This window comes from Haliotis rubra, unplaced genomic scaffold, assembly GCF_003918875.1.
Source record: "Haliotis rubra isolate DU_JTF1 unplaced genomic scaffold, ASM391887v1 Scf1, whole genome shotgun sequence".
NCBI classification, from domain to species: domain Eukaryota; kingdom Metazoa; phylum Mollusca; class Gastropoda; order Lepetellida; family Haliotidae; genus Haliotis; species Haliotis rubra.
In genome coordinates this window covers 2,009,637-2,025,327 of record NW_025764891.1, presented here as the reverse complement: position 1 = coordinate 2,025,327, position 15,691 = coordinate 2,009,637, and the positions used below count along the sequence as shown (strand labels likewise).

At 37.7% G+C, this 15,691-nt stretch overlaps 1 protein-coding gene across 4 annotated transcripts in view; it reads left to right on the top strand.

The window, feature by feature from the left end:
• Positions 1-15,691, top strand: part of LOC124266177 (putative methyltransferase NSUN7) — a 67,963-nt gene that overhangs the window by 51,137 nt on the left and 1,135 nt on the right. The window contains exons 6-12 of one of the 4 annotated variants that reach the window (XR_006895720.1): positions 3,293-3,503; positions 4,091-4,234; positions 4,874-4,975; positions 5,810-6,063; positions 7,427-7,717; positions 14,458-14,490; positions 15,529-15,562. Coding sequence is in view for 1 of the 4 variants with exons in the window: in XM_046701047.1 (XP_046557003.1) it covers positions 3,293-3,503; positions 4,091-4,234; positions 4,874-4,975; positions 5,810-6,063; positions 7,427-7,585 (870 nt within the window). In the remaining 3 variants the exon portion in view is untranslated. Of the gene's footprint in view, positions 1-3,292; positions 3,504-4,090; positions 4,235-4,873; positions 4,976-5,809; positions 6,064-7,426; positions 8,937-14,457; positions 14,491-15,528; positions 15,563-15,691 lie in introns of those variants that run through there. The other 3 variants (XR_006895683.1, XR_006895739.1, XM_046701047.1) reach the window with 3 other exon arrangements.

The window sequence follows — 15,691 nt, the reverse complement described above, 5'->3', positions numbered from 1 at the left end:
TATCATAGAGATGGCAAAGTTATAGGTGTTACTAAATTCACCAATGTGCAGTAAATTTCTAACCTTCTCACATATGAATCCCCGATGTGATAGTATCCTATCCATTAGGCTCTCTTTGTTTTTGGACGTGACTTGTAATTATAGGGTAACTAGGATAAACACAACAAACCAGCATCCAAACATCGATCTGGAACTCACATCAATAGTCATCACGGTTTATGTTGCTGTTAGCAATATTCTACTAATATAATGATAATAAATAAATAAATAAAGTTAATATTTATGTAGTGCCTGTTGAAAGAAATTGCTCAGAGGCGCTCAGGCATAGGCAATGTTTTTAGCATTCACTTGAACTGGTTGAGTTCACACATGTCCTGGATGTTGTTTGGAAGATTGTTCAATAACATGGGTTCTGACAGACATTTGCTGTCCGAATTTGAGATAAGTCATGAATTCTGTCTGAGGTCATGACTGGTTTCACCGTTTTCTGCACATGTGTTCCCTTCTCTGTCAGTCAGGTTAAACAGGATATAGCAGGATTTTACTTCTTTCATGTTTAGAGCCCCTGACCAGACTGCGGAATTAGTTGTTTATAGATATAAAAGATGGTACTCGCTGTTACCATTTGTGGCACTCGGCATCAAGTGATCAAACACACATGCATGTCTTGGCTATATAAGTAAAATGATTTTTGAATGTGATGTAAAAATTTATATCACCTGACCTCTTAGATATTTATATTATTGTGTATATGTCATAGTAAGATCTGCCTCCGACAGGAAATATGCCCCAAATCTGACTGGATCTTGGTGAGCATATTCTATGTAATGAAGTGTACAAATGCTGAAAAAATGTCATGGCAATATAAATGAAATATTTGTTAATGTGAAGTTAAACTTCATGTCACCTCACCTCTTCATTATTTATATATACTCATGGAAACAAATTAAGGGAACACATGAAAGTACAAGTGTTCCTTTATTTATTTCCAAAATTTCACCCCCAGTGCAATACATACCTTGTGAAGAAACCTGGAAAAGAATAACGGAACACTCGTTCTTTCATGTGTTCCCTTATTTGTTTCCATGAGTATATATTATTGTGTGCATGTCATAGTAAGATCTGCCTTAGATAGGAAAGATACCACTAGTCTTGAGTGCTTCCAGGGATCTTCAATGAGCATATTCTATGTCATGAAATGTGCAAATGTTTGAAAATATTTAAGTACATGATTCTCGATCTTTATGACGTTCTCATGTTAAGTCTCACATTATTGTTTGATTAATGACAAATTACCTTTCCATGTTGTACGTAATGCTTCATTGCCACTCATTATCCTTCCATTAAATCAATCAATCAATATTTGCTTATCAATATCATGAACACAACGCCACAGGAAAGATCTGACAAGTGATTGATGAGTGTAACGGACATTCTACCAACAGTGCAATGTACGGCGCTACATATATTGATACTCATCCTCTGTCGCCATTGTTTGCCGACATACAGTGACCAAAGCATACAGTGACCGTCACAGCCAGTGATCTGGCACTGGTGTTCGAGGGACAGGATGACAAATCGGAACCTGATTTGTTTATGTGTTTATAGATCGGTTATGTCGATTTTGATTCTGTGTTGTCAATATCTGAAGGGTGTTGTCACATGAAATACACGACCTGTCAGAGCTTTGTCCTCCTAGCTGTTGTATCATAATGGCGATCGATGATCAAAAGGATTTAATTGTGTTGTGCATCCACATATTTCCTCTTTGAACAACATGTACAGCATCGTGGACAATTCAGTATATTTGCAGTGCATGCTGAAGGATTGGTCTTGTGTCATCATGGGTCTGATTTGTTTAAATTTCTGGATGAAATCATGTCATGCATATCGGTTACCAGGACAATTTTCTGGTATTTATGAGAAAAAGAATTGCATTTAAATGATGAACAAAATTGTAGACATAGAAATATTTTTTGCAACGACACAAATTGTTAAGACTGAAAATTCTAGATGTATTAGGAGGTTCTTTTAGCTGGGGTAAACATATTGATTAATGGTATAGATGTTATAGTAAGTTTGGACAATTTACAGTTATCTAGCAGAGAAAATGTTGGGGTCTGTTGCACATTTTTTAAGCTGTCTTCATGTTGAGTATGAATATAGACAGCTTAATGTCATTATCCAGTGCTGACTGTAAACAGACTGACAACATGCAATATTAAAGATATAATTTTTATAATTTAGAGAGATTATTCTGAACAACTCAGTGTTTATGTCCTTGCTGTCAGCATTTAAGCTACTTATACCAGTAATCTGTGTCAGTATTAGTATTTATAAATGAGTCTGTTATGTTTTTATGAACAAATGGCATGCAAGAAATGGTATGTAATTATTAAAAAATGTGTAAGTACACATTTTTCCGTTGCCATTTACTGATTATGATAATATTTGTTACATTGTTGTTATTTTTCAAAAAGAACAATGACATTTTTTGCTGAAGTAATTGTTCGAGGAGATACTGGGCTGTGTCGCAATGCATTAGTCGTACTGACTTCAGGCCCTAAATTTCATTGTCTACCTACATTACGTTACCTCCTGCTTAGAGGACCTAAATCTCACCTATGGCATGCGTCCTATATCTCAGCTCCTGATAGAGGCTTTCCATTGCTCTACCTACTTACTAACAGCCTTTATTTTCTTACTTATTATAGGGGTGGTAGGGTAACCTTGTCGTTAAAGTGTTAGCTCGTCACACCAGAACACCCAGGTTCGATTCCCCACATGGGTACAATGTGTGAAGCCCATTTCTGGTGTCCCCAGCCATGATATTGCTGGAATATTGCTAAAAGCGGCTTAAAACTAAACTCACTCACTCGTACTCGTGCTCGAAATTGCTATGGTCTTAGTCCTGCCTCTTTCATTATGGGGGTGGTGGGGTAGCCTAGTGGTTAAAGCATTTGCCCGTCACCCGAACACTCGGGTTTGATTCCCCACATGGGTGCAATGTGTGAAGCCCATTTCTGGTGTCCCCCACCATGATATTGCTAGAATATTGCTAAAAGCGGCATAAAAGTAAACTCACTCACTCGTACTTATTTTAGGCCCTAAATCCCACTGCTTACTGGTTAGAGGACCTAAATCTTACAGTCTGCTGACTAAAGGGTGTAAATCTCTCTTCTCACTGCTGGAGGACCTAAATCTCCCTTTTTACTGGTTAAAGAAATTGAATCTCACTGCTTACTTACTTCCAGACACCCTCACACATATAGAATATATGTTGTATATTCAGGACAAGTCCAGCTGCCTGGCACCCCACTCCGTCAAGCACCTGCTGAATGAGGAAGATGATGTCATCCATGTCAACATAGGGTCTGGCTTGACCACTGCCCATTTGTCCAGTCTCCTGAAGGGGTCAGGGTCCCACATCTATGCTTTTGACGCCACCTGTGATGCCGAGTCGTACAGAGTGCATCACAACTTTGACCATCTTGGAGTGAGAAGTATCCTTGTGTAGCTATTGCGTGTGGTTGTATTGGCCATCTTGCAACAGGTTGCTAGGAACTAAAACCGAAGACTGCATTGAATGAAGGACAGACAAAGTGGAAGGGGTTAAATGACAATAATATGCCTTCATTTAGTGTGAAAAAATGTGATATTGCACCTTGTCCATCCCTAACACATGCTTATTGCTCAACGTTATCATGAGACTGGATTGGTTGATCAGCTATGATGGCTTGCATGGTGCATGTCACTGTATCCTAGTTATGTAGATCAGTGGTCGGACGTCAATCACAAGTCTGGCCAAGACTGTAATATAGCTGGAATATTGCTGAATGCGTCATTAGACAAACAGACAATAACAAGGTCATGATGCCAGTCGATGCATCAGTGTACACACGAGTAACATTTGCGTGATTGACATGCCTCAGACCCTATGAATTCCTTATTGGTGCGCGTCTGCTGGTCGTTTGCTGGAGTCTCAGATTTGACCAAGTCAGGATCTTTGATCCGTGCCTGCCATGTGGGTTTTTCAAAGTATCAAATCCCATGTGTATATTATGGGGGTATTTCCTTGACCAAGAATCAGATGTTCGCATGATGGCGGACTCCTTCCTGGATGTGGACACAGACGACAGCCGCTTCAAGAATGTGCGTGTTGTCCTGGTAACAGCGGAGTGCAGCAAGTCCGGCATCACCAACCCTGTGGAGTTTGTCATCAGCGAGGGAGAAGGTAAGTGTATACTACATCTTCCTTGGTACAGCAATGGCAGACATCCCATCCTGTAGCTGAGTGACTGACCTGTAGTTTTGAAGCCCTTTTTAGGGACATCTGTCTGAATATTTCAGAATTTTACCCAATGCCATAAAAGAAATTGCCCTGATAACCCCAAAAGTAAAGAGTACTTGCTCTTGTAATAGTCATCTTGATTCCACAGCTGTCTGTATAAGTTAATCTGGAGTCCTGAGTGAACTGTTGGATATAGATTTGTCCACAAGTCCATTATCTGGTAGTAATGTGATGAAGGGTATACTAGCACTGGTACCGAGATTTTTCGGAAAGCCGCCTTCTCAATAATGCGTGCGTCTACACGATATCTAATCAGGATGAAACTCGACAGTGAGTTGATTTTAGTTCCCGACTATTGAATTATTTTATTTCTGAATTATCGCCCGGGCTGTTATTTGGTCCATTTTGGCCCCCCAATTTTCCCCAAATTTCCATTTTACAGCCCTGGCAGCTTTTCCGGAAAATCCTGGTACTTAAATGTTGCATTGAAAATGATAAAGAAATGGAATCAATCACTCAGTCTTCAGTCAATATGTATTTGAAGCACAATGTGTACATACAGGCTTGTCTCCCTTGTTTCAGACATGAAGATACTGCGAGACCTGTCGCTAGGGGAGTCCGACTCATCCCGACTTGGGGAGTTTACATCACGACACAACTTATGGCTCCGGCAGGCCATGAAAAGTAATAATACAGAGTTGATATCAATGATATTTTCTTGCTTGTGTTTTATGTTATGTGGCCAGGCATAGTGACATGGTTGATGGTGTCCTTGTAGCATGGATCACTGTTCATTATATCAATCACTGGTTTGTCTAGTCCAGACTCTATATTCCGTAAAACAACAAACAAGTAAACTTCATTTGCTTTGTGTAAGACAATTCAATGTCACATTCATACTGAGAGGAGACCTGCTGTGCACAGTGTGGGGGCCAGTCCTCCAGCATGAAGCTCATGCTTTTCAAATTGATATTCCACCACGATGTTGGAAACACTTGATTCTGACTGGTCTGTCCGTCAGAGGCTTCAAATCTAATATTCAGCTGATTTGACAGCTGTATTTGAAGCTGTTCTTGATAGAAGAGAACTTCTTTTCAAAACTATAGACTATACTGTTCAACTGTTGATAGGGATGTGGATGCCAGGAAATGGAATCCTGTTATGGCGGATGTGGATCACCGCATGCAGGTCAAACATTGGCTTGCTGTCATGGTGATGTCTTTGGTCTGTAGTTGACAGATTCTTGAGCATTCTGAACTTTTCTTCACTCTAACAGTACTTTGAAGTCTAAAGAGTCTTCATGAATATTTATCTATAATAATATCTTCTATTTAGTTCTCCACATGGGCACAATATGTGAAGCCCCTTTCTGGTGTTCACAGCCGTGATATTGCCAGAATATTGCTAAAAGCGGTGTAAAACCATACTCACTCACTCAGCTAGGAAAAGAATGTTAATCGAATGTTTATTGTCTTTTAGTCACGTATTCACATACTCATTCATTTACTTCTATTCCAGTGCCGAAAGTGCAGGCTGTTGTTTACGTGACCCGGTCTGTGTTTGAGGCGGAGAATGATAACGTGGTACTGAAAGCCGTGGAGTACATGAACATGGTACAAAACAAGAAGGCTGTACCATTCCGCCTTGTACCACCAGTCTTGCCATTTAATGGGGAGGAGATTGAAAATAATGAGGGAATAGTGGGGAAATTCATGAAATTCAAACCGTCCCCCAAAATGAATGGCTGTTTTGTTGCTGTCATTACAAGAGAGGTAAGAAATATTCTTTATAATTTTCATAACGTAATAATAATGTTTAAACAGAATACTACTGAAATTTGGTTGTAGTTTACTTAATGAAACTGCTTACCAGATAGATATAAGAAAATAAAATCAAGAAATATACCTTGTTAATGGTAACATTTTTATGGTTAAACGGATAATTTTGTAGAATAATAGCTTGATGTGACTTTTAGGTTAGAGCTTAAAAAACTGTATTGAGTTCTGAATACACAACGGCATTTAGAAAGTGGTCAAATGAAACACATGTTATATTTGGGGTTACACTTTCTCTGTAAAGTACAGATTCTAGTACTTTTGTTGGATTGAGTCCATCTGGGATTCGAACCCACACTCTCTGTGTCAGGCACCTTATCCCCAGCACACAGTCAGCCATCTAACCCACTCAGCCACCGCTGCTTTCACAATAATTGAAAGTTGGACAACTGGTAGTCAAGACCACAGATTTTGTGTAACCCTCTGACAAGAATAAATAGGCAAGGCACCCAAGGCTGAAAGCTATGAATACACAATGCCATTTAGAAGAGATGCCATTTATTGACCACTTTCTAAGTGCTATAAAGTGTAAAACACATATTGTATTGAGTTCATTAATATAACCATAATTGATTTAACGTTTATTCTTAAGTATTTGGTAAGTACTGTATCCCTAGAAGTGAACTACTGTAGCTAGATAGTTGATTGAAGGGTAGATGGATGATTAATAGAAATGACATGCAGTATCTCAGTCAGTTAGGTTTTACTTGTAGAATCACTGTATGTGTATGTCACTCTTCATGAATGTAGCATGTTTCATTAAGCACTCTAGCATGTTACTATGGTTACATTATTATATATTTTTAAATGAAGTTTCTTTTATTTTTCACTTGGGGAAATATTACATTATGTTTCTGTCCTGAAAGTTTTAAATGACAAATGGCAGATGTTAATAGTTTTGAAACTACTGGATTGTAATTTGAAAAATTGGTTGAGGTTCTTTAAATGTCACATATGGATTACAATTGCAATTATGGTCCTTCAGGCATTTATGTTGTGACTCGTTCCAAAGAATTCTAAATTTACAGATTCTTTCTTGGAAATTTAAAGACATTCTCATAGTGATTCAGGATAAGAATATAACTGGTTATAAGAGTGGATGTAACTGATATTGCTCATAATATCAGTCATGCAGTTTGTCTCCTCCAGACTTGACTTTGTATCCGACATTACATAGCTGGAATATTACTAATTTTTCAAGCAATAAACAAACAAATCAAGAAAGTTTTAAATTGATCAAAATGAGGTAAATTATTTCTTAAAAGATGATCACTACTGACAATGTTTTCTATGTCACTAGCCGGAAGAAGTTAAAGAAACTGCACGGGATATAATTGCACGTGCTGCAGCCAAAGGACTTATGGGTAAACCTGCCCTTAAAGGGGAAGGGGCAGAAAATGGCCGGAGACGGCGAAAATCACCAAAGAGAATTCGGGGGCACGACTTCAGCACCCAATAGTGTCCCAGCTTATCCAAAGCACAACATTTCTGTCAGCAGTCCTGTGTCAAACTATATAAATTCTGCATCACGTTCACCGACACGCACCAACAAAATGTTGATCGGAGCAAGGTTGCATGCCAGTCAGCCACGGTTAGTGTCACCAACATCGCCACAGAAGCCACTTAAATCACTTGTTCCTGAATATGCACGTGTGGTGAAACACCCTGCACCTTTTAGGTGAAGGTCATCTGGTTGAGGTGAAGGTCATGGCCTTGAAGGCAAAGGTCACATGATTGTTGGAGGTCATGTGATTTTACATTTTTATTCTATTTTTACAGTAAAGTTATTGAAGTCTATTTAAATCATTTTTTTGTACCATTGTTTCTCAGATGCTTTTATATTCCGTCCATTCACATAACAACCAACAAGTCATGTGACTCTTTGCCAAGAACTGCAATATGTATTTTTGTACAGTTTGATTTTCCACAAAGCAAGATTATTGCTGAAATTTTATACAATATATGTTTACCTCAAAGACATATTTGAAGAAATTGTATCCTTTTTGAAACAATTCATGCCAAATAAATGTTTAAGCAATATTTGTGATAACAGTAAAAAATTTATCAAACTAAAACTCAACATTAGATTCTAACCTGTGGTTTCAGTAAATCTTGCTTGCATGCTATCACCACTTTTAAATCGTGCATGAAAACTTAATTACAACTTTATCATATTTCCAGATTATGTGGAAAGTGTAACAGTTAACATGTTTATTGATAAATACAAATGTGTATCTATGTGTCGTTTGCTAGGACAGTCTACCTTTCCCTACAGTAAGTGATATGTATGTGTCATGTAATGCAATATTCAACAAGGCCACGCATTTCTTGTCTTTTCTCCTGCGCAAGACGTTGATGTTGTCATGTATTTGTGCGTTGTTTATTTGTTTCAAAAGCTTCTGTCAAGATTTGCTCTTAGGTCGTGGTTCCGTAAATTAAAGCTCCCAATCTCTTCATGACAAATCATTTGTCAGAGAAGATCATGTTTGCATTATTATTCAATGTATTCAACGAATCATCTACATCTTTCAACACACTTGTACCAGATCAGAATATGAGTTTTAGATTTCACTTTAATGATTTTTTAAAAGATATATGGGATTTTCAATATACAGCATTTGATGAAACAGAAATTTAAGATGTTTTCCACATCTAGGAGTGTCATTTAAGCCAGCAAACAGAATCTGACAGAAGTCTTTTGTTACAAGATGTTTCAATTCATTCTCATCAGATAATACACATGCTTATTAGGAATTATTATTGAAATTACGTGGATATCTCAATTTTTCAGGCAAAGTGACTATGATAAGGTGATGGACTTGCAGTTTGTCATCAGTTTCCTATAATATGCATCATGTTATCCTTGTTTAAGCCTGTGGTTAATACAGTGAAACCAGTATCTGATAATTATCCATACTCAGGGCCTAATATGAAATCATCTTGGCCCTGACGAGGATCAATTCCAAATATTGGTCATCCTGAAATGATGAATTTGTCATTTCTTTCACAGTTCATTTTTCATTCTGCACAAAAACTTCTATTTTCAATTCAATTCTGATCTCCAATAATGGATCCTCTTTCTTCCATATATGCATGTGGTGACTTCTTCCTCTTCTTGGTCTACTCCTCTTCCTTTAGACTATCTCAGCACTACAATGATCGTACGTCTGTGTTAAAGTATGGGAGTTACGATGATTGTAGTGCTAAGATCTTTGTGGAATAAGCCCCTTATCACTTTACATATCTTTACATCTCCCTTACATGCTGCTCTGTGTGTAACGCTATCCGTTTCACTGTAAGACTGTTTGCTTCACGTGGGGCTCTTTTCAGATCTCCATGATTTTCAAATCTATTTTTAACCTACATTTCTAAAGTATCTGTTTCGTGAAGTTTTCTTAAGATGTTGCCCATCTCCAACTGAAAATGTTCAAAATCTCAAAATTGTTCCATATTATAACAGTAGCAGATTATTGTTGGACAGTACAGCTGTTCAGCAAAACCTACGCTAACACCTGGATTCATTCCCATGGTTCTCACAATTTCCTGATTTCCACTTCCATTTTACTGAACCAATCTAATGTTGAGCCAGTTTCGATTGACATGTTGAAATCCTTTTCATCAGAAAGAAGTTTGAGAGATTTTTCCTTCTTGTAAGTCAGTTTTTCAATGTTGAATGTCGTAGACTCTCATTGTCTGGCTGTTGATTTAACTGTATCCTAATTGCGTAGATTGATGCTCATGCTGTTGATCACTGGATTGTCTGGGCCAGACTGGATTATTTACAGACTGCCGGCATATAGCTGGAATATTGCTGAGAGCCGCGTTAAACTAAACTCACTAAACTAAACTTCACAAACCCAACATTGAGGCTAGTTTGTAAATCATATTCTGGTATATTAGACTGAGATGCGCAGCTAATCAAACTGGCTCGTGGAAATCAAGGGCAGATAACTTGAGATCATGGGAACCCTGGGAATGAATTTGGGGTTTGTGCAGATAGAGCTATAGAGGATGGTGCTATTCATAAGCAATGAATGAAAAAGTTATATTTCACAGAGTGACATTTGAACAGTTTTACCACACTGAGTGACCAAATCTGCATTATTTTCACCAAGATTTATTAGTGTTTACTCGCCTGTCTGAGTGAGAATCCTGTACCGCCTGTGTGAAGGCAACACCGATATCTCCTCAGACAACCGCGCTCTGCATGCTTGCTTCTTACTATATTCAACCATATTTTCATGTACAATCTTTAAAAAAAGAATATAAAGGTATTCTTTATATCAAGCGATCAAATGTATTATTTCACGGCATCTTAGAAGTAGTAGTTTAATCAGACTTGTGGATTCCAACTTCATTAATCTTTGAATGTAGTGCCAAGACCTTTTCCAGAAAGTGTACAAGTACCTGTACTTAGTGAAAAGGCCACATTGGAAGAATGAGGAAGTGAATATTCCACTCTGTGTCAAATTTAGTGCTAATAATTTTCTTTTGATAAAGAGACCGTCTTTAATTGCAATACTTGCATGTCCAGAGTTTTCATTGAAAAAATGTATTTATGAAACTGATTATTTTGAATTATTATAGATGCGTGGAAGAAAGGTTTGCCTTCATTCTCCCCATAATATCAAGAATGTTTCAGATATTTAGTTGTACCAAGGATAGTTATTCCTGATGACTTCTGTAGAGATATTCCTCCATCAATTTGGACTGTAATATATATCACATCAGTTGTCAACTGTGTATTGCGCAATGTACGCTCATAGCAACCTGTTATGCTGTCAGCTTTCTGCGAACAAAACTTGGTAAAGCGCTTAATATCAAGCTTGTGATTTCTGCACAACAAAAATAGTTTATCTAAAATAATATGATCATATGTTTTAATATGTGGAAGGAGATTCTCCAATTTTAGATGGTTTTGCAAATTTGAAATATAATTTAGTTTTTATGGAAAATTGATGATTTTTGAAATTCAGCATGAAATTTGGTAACTGAAAGAATGGAACTTTTGTGAGAAGGTCAGATTGATATTTCACTTTGTAAAACGATGGAAGATTGAACAGGTGGGTAGATGTTTTTATGAATATTTTGGAAAGAGAAATCCGAGCCTTATATACGAACCAAATATATAAACTGTCTGTGATGTCAAAAAACTGTTGCTGTACAAAAGTGCCATATATATTGTTATTGCCTGTCGTTGATCGACAGTCAGTGATATGAACAAGTTATATCACACATGCTTCGTGCTGGTGCCTGGTGGAAAGATGATGTTTGGTGATGGTAATTGGCAAAACCTGTGATACATTTATATCTCAAAGTGTCTTGTCTATTTCAACTAAATAGGATTGAGAGTATTTTACAGGCATATTTATTAAATTGCTTTCATCAGGTACCTCTTGCACAAAGCGATTTTAGTGCAAAACAAATTATGGAGTTATGATTATCATAGCACTAAGAGTTATGGAGTTATGATTATCATTGCACTAAGAGTTATGGAGTTATGATTATCATAGCACTAAGAGTTATGGAGTTATGACTTTCATTGCACTAAGAGTTATGGAGTTATGATTATCATTGCACTACGAATTATGGAGTTATGATTATCATTGCACTAAGAGTTATGGAGTTATGACTATCATAGCACTAAGAGTTATGGAGTTATGATTATCATTGCACTAAGAGTTATGGAGTTATGATTATCATTGCACTAAGAGTTATGGAGTTATGACTATCATTGCACTAAGAGTTATGGAGTTATGATTATCATTGCACTAAGAGTTATGGAGTTATGATTATCATTGCACTAAGAGCTATGGAGTTATGATTATCATAGCACTAAGAGTTATGGAGTTATGACTATCATTGCACTAAGAGTTATTGAGTTATGATTATCATAGCACTAAGAGTTATGGAGTTATGATTATCATAGCACTAAGAGTTATGGAGTTATGATTATCATTGCACTACGATCACTTTGTGTAAGTGGATTGACCTGAAAAGTGAAAATATACTACACAGAAGAAGATAAGGACCATTCTTCATATCGCTAAAGTTAATCTGTCATAATATTATGGTGGTTCTTAACTTTTTAAAAGTAGTATATCATATGATTAGATGACAATAATTACTTGAATCTGATTGAGTAGGAGCTAGATCCGGAGTTGATACTTTAATATTGCCATGATGATGATGTACCTTGTTAAACTGTGTATCAACATTAAGTAGAAAGTCACAGTGATCTCATGATTACGATTTAGTCTCAGATGTTGAATTTCTCAGTCATGTCTCAGTGAGTTCATTCCAGGCAAATGCTCATGATATTGTACATATTTATTGACAAAACACCTTTATGGCAATACAGTAGGTGTAGAAGTAATTCAGTCAAAAACTGTATTAATCTTACTTGACTGAGTATGGTTTTTACGCCGTTTTTAGCAATATTCCAGCAATATCACGGCGGGGGACACCAGAAATGGGCTTCACAACTTGTACCCATGTGGGGAATCGAACCCGGGCCTTCGGCGTGGCGGGCGAACGCTTTAACCACTAGGCTACCCCACCGCCCCAATCTTACTTGAAAGTTGAGATGTGGTTGTAGTTTGTAATGAGGTATGGGCTGGGTGGGTGTATGGGGGAGAGGGGACTGGGGAGAAACTTGGTTGATTGAGGGGAAAGGGGGTTTTAGAGGGGAGGGGGTTTGATAGTTTGTTTGGTTTACAGTAAAGTACAGGGCCTAGACTTTCGAAGCTCTCTTAGCGCTAAGATAGTCGTAAAGTCATGTTAATGTATGGCACTTACGACTATCTTAGCGCTATGAGAAAATCTAGGTCATGGTTGGTACCGGTTGGTTGCAGGGGTAAAAGTTGTCCAGGATTGGGTGGGTTTGGGAGGAGAGCTGGGGATAGGGGGAGAGTGTGTAGGGTGAGAAGGTTGGAGGGTGTAGGGTCTGAGGGTTTAGGGTCTGAGGGTTTAGGGTGAGAAGGTTTAATAAGAAGGGTTGGTGTGGGAGAGATGTTTATTAATAATTGTTGGGACATTTTCGGTGTAAACAGTGGTGGCTTGCCAAGGGGGCTGTATGTGGTGGGTGGTAGGTGGTAAGTTCATGATAACTAAGCATGACTATAGGATGGTAATAGATAATAGAGGGTAATGTATATAAAGGGAGCTAGACTGGTGCTTTAAGTCAGTAATTGTGCAGCATAATCCCTTTACGATTTTTGTTTCAACACAGTTTCTTTTTTGTTTGCATAATTTCAGGTGATAATATTGGGGTATGTGCACAAGGTATCTGTGCATATGACAGTTTAGTTTCAAAATTGACAACTTTCTTGTCTGTTTGAATTACCATGAGCACTTAATTTGTTAATGAACTAATTTTATTGCTGAATAAACACATGAATAATTCCACCTTGCACTGTTGTTTTTGCACATATTTTACACTAATGAACAGAGCACTCATGATTTGAAATATGACAATGTATTCTGTCTTTTGTTTTTTCATTTTCAATATGGTTTTGCCAGTGTCACACTTGCTGGCTTTGTGGAATTCTTGGAAAGTGTAAAAGTGTCTCACTCTTCTGTAGATAAGTTACATGTGTACAAGAGGGTTAATACTGATGATACTTAACCCGCTTCATGAGGATGGGTCTGGGGATGTGTCATACTCAAAGGGGAGGGTATGACAGCTTAAATACAGATGTAGGACAAATATGGGAGCTCCTTAACTTCTTTTGTGATGTATGACAAATATTGGAGTTCTTTATATACATTGTACCTGATGTAGTGAGGTCACCTTAAAAGGTTTTAAAACTATAGTAACTTGCATACCATACTTGCTGTAAATAGCACAAAGGTGCTTGGAAAATGGACAAAGTGCTTATTCTAACTTTACAGAATGAGTTCAGATGTGTCATTAGTTCTAGTGGGGGTAAACAAACTTTGTTGTAATTGCTATTCTTTTTTCTGCAGAAAGTCATGTATTTATTTGTTATGTATTTATACATGAGAAAATACAGACTGTAAGGTTTTATTTTTGTAGGGAATTTTTATAATGATTACTTACACACTGGTCTAGCAGTTAGTCAGGTGCTTAACATGGCCGATATGGTCCACCTACATTGACAAACTGCTTCATTGCTTTGGGAAAGTCAGATTGACGCCAATTCAAAACTCATGTTGTTGAACTATATGAAGAATTAAGATCACTTATACAAGTAGCACCAAGTGTTCCTTTTATCAAACGCTGATATACCAAGTTATGGATTTCTGTTTGTATATATTTGTCGGACAAAGATGTTATTTTTAATGTGAGTTATTTTTTTTTCTTAAAAGAAAGGCGACAGAAAAGGGAGGAAGTAAACCCAGGTGAGATGCATTATGGTATTGTTTGTGTTTGGGAGTTCATTGCTAACATTTGTGGTGTGGTATTCACAGATATATCTGAGAAAGCTGAATGTGTCTGTATTTGTTCCTCAAAACAGTATGAACGTTCTATGCACTCATATCATATGAACCATCATGATGAGGTTGTGATACCGGTGTTGCGGTTAATTGTGATGGAAGAATTCAGTGGCCATCCTGAATGTATAAAACCAACAAAACTATGGGTCATTATGTAGGTGAGTGAGTGAGTGAGTGAGTTTAGTTTTACGTCCCTTTTAGCAATATTCCAGCAATATCACAGTGGGAACACCAGAAATGTGCTTCACATATTGTACCCATAGGGGAATCGAACCCTGGTCTTCGGCGTGACAAAGCAACGCTTTAACCACAAGGCTACCCCACTGCCCTGGGTTATTATGTGGAGTCATAGGGCATGGATATAGGTCCACTCTTGATAAGGATACTTTTAGTTTTAGATGAGTCCCAAAACTGACGTCGTTGATGATGTGTCATCTTACTGTATCGTTGCTCACAATATTGATCACTGGATTTTCTGGTCCAGACTTTTATATTTACGAACCCCTCATATAGCAGAATGCTGCTAAGTGTGACACAAACAACCATGCTGGTTAATGCCTGTTTTCCGTATGTTTGGAGACCTGAGTAAAATATCCTACATTTAAGATCTAGAAAGATTAAGCACATTTCAGGGTTGGGTGCTTGAAGAAGCTTGCTTTTAAGCTTTCACACATTACATGCATCTAAAGGGAGAATGGTCTAATGGTTTAAGAGAGTTTGATCCATAAATCCAAACTGGTGCTAATTCTGAAGCTGATTCTCAGAGTCTCTTGCAGTGCTGTGGTGGACAGATTGCTTAAAGCTGCGTAAAATAAATGCCGACATGGCTCAAAAGTGGAAGAGGAAATAACATAACAGGAAGCAGTGAAAAGCACAGTGTATCCTAACCCCAGTGTCTGTTGTTTATTGTGACTAACTCACCTGTCCACTGTTGGTCCACAGGGGCCGCAGAAGAATGAGCTTCTGACTCATACAGGTATTACACGTTATCATTTGCACAGGTGTGACAAGTCACACAATATGCACAGGTATGACAAGTCACACAATATGCACAGGTGTGACAAGTCACCACAATATTCACAGGAATGAAAGGTCACATGATATG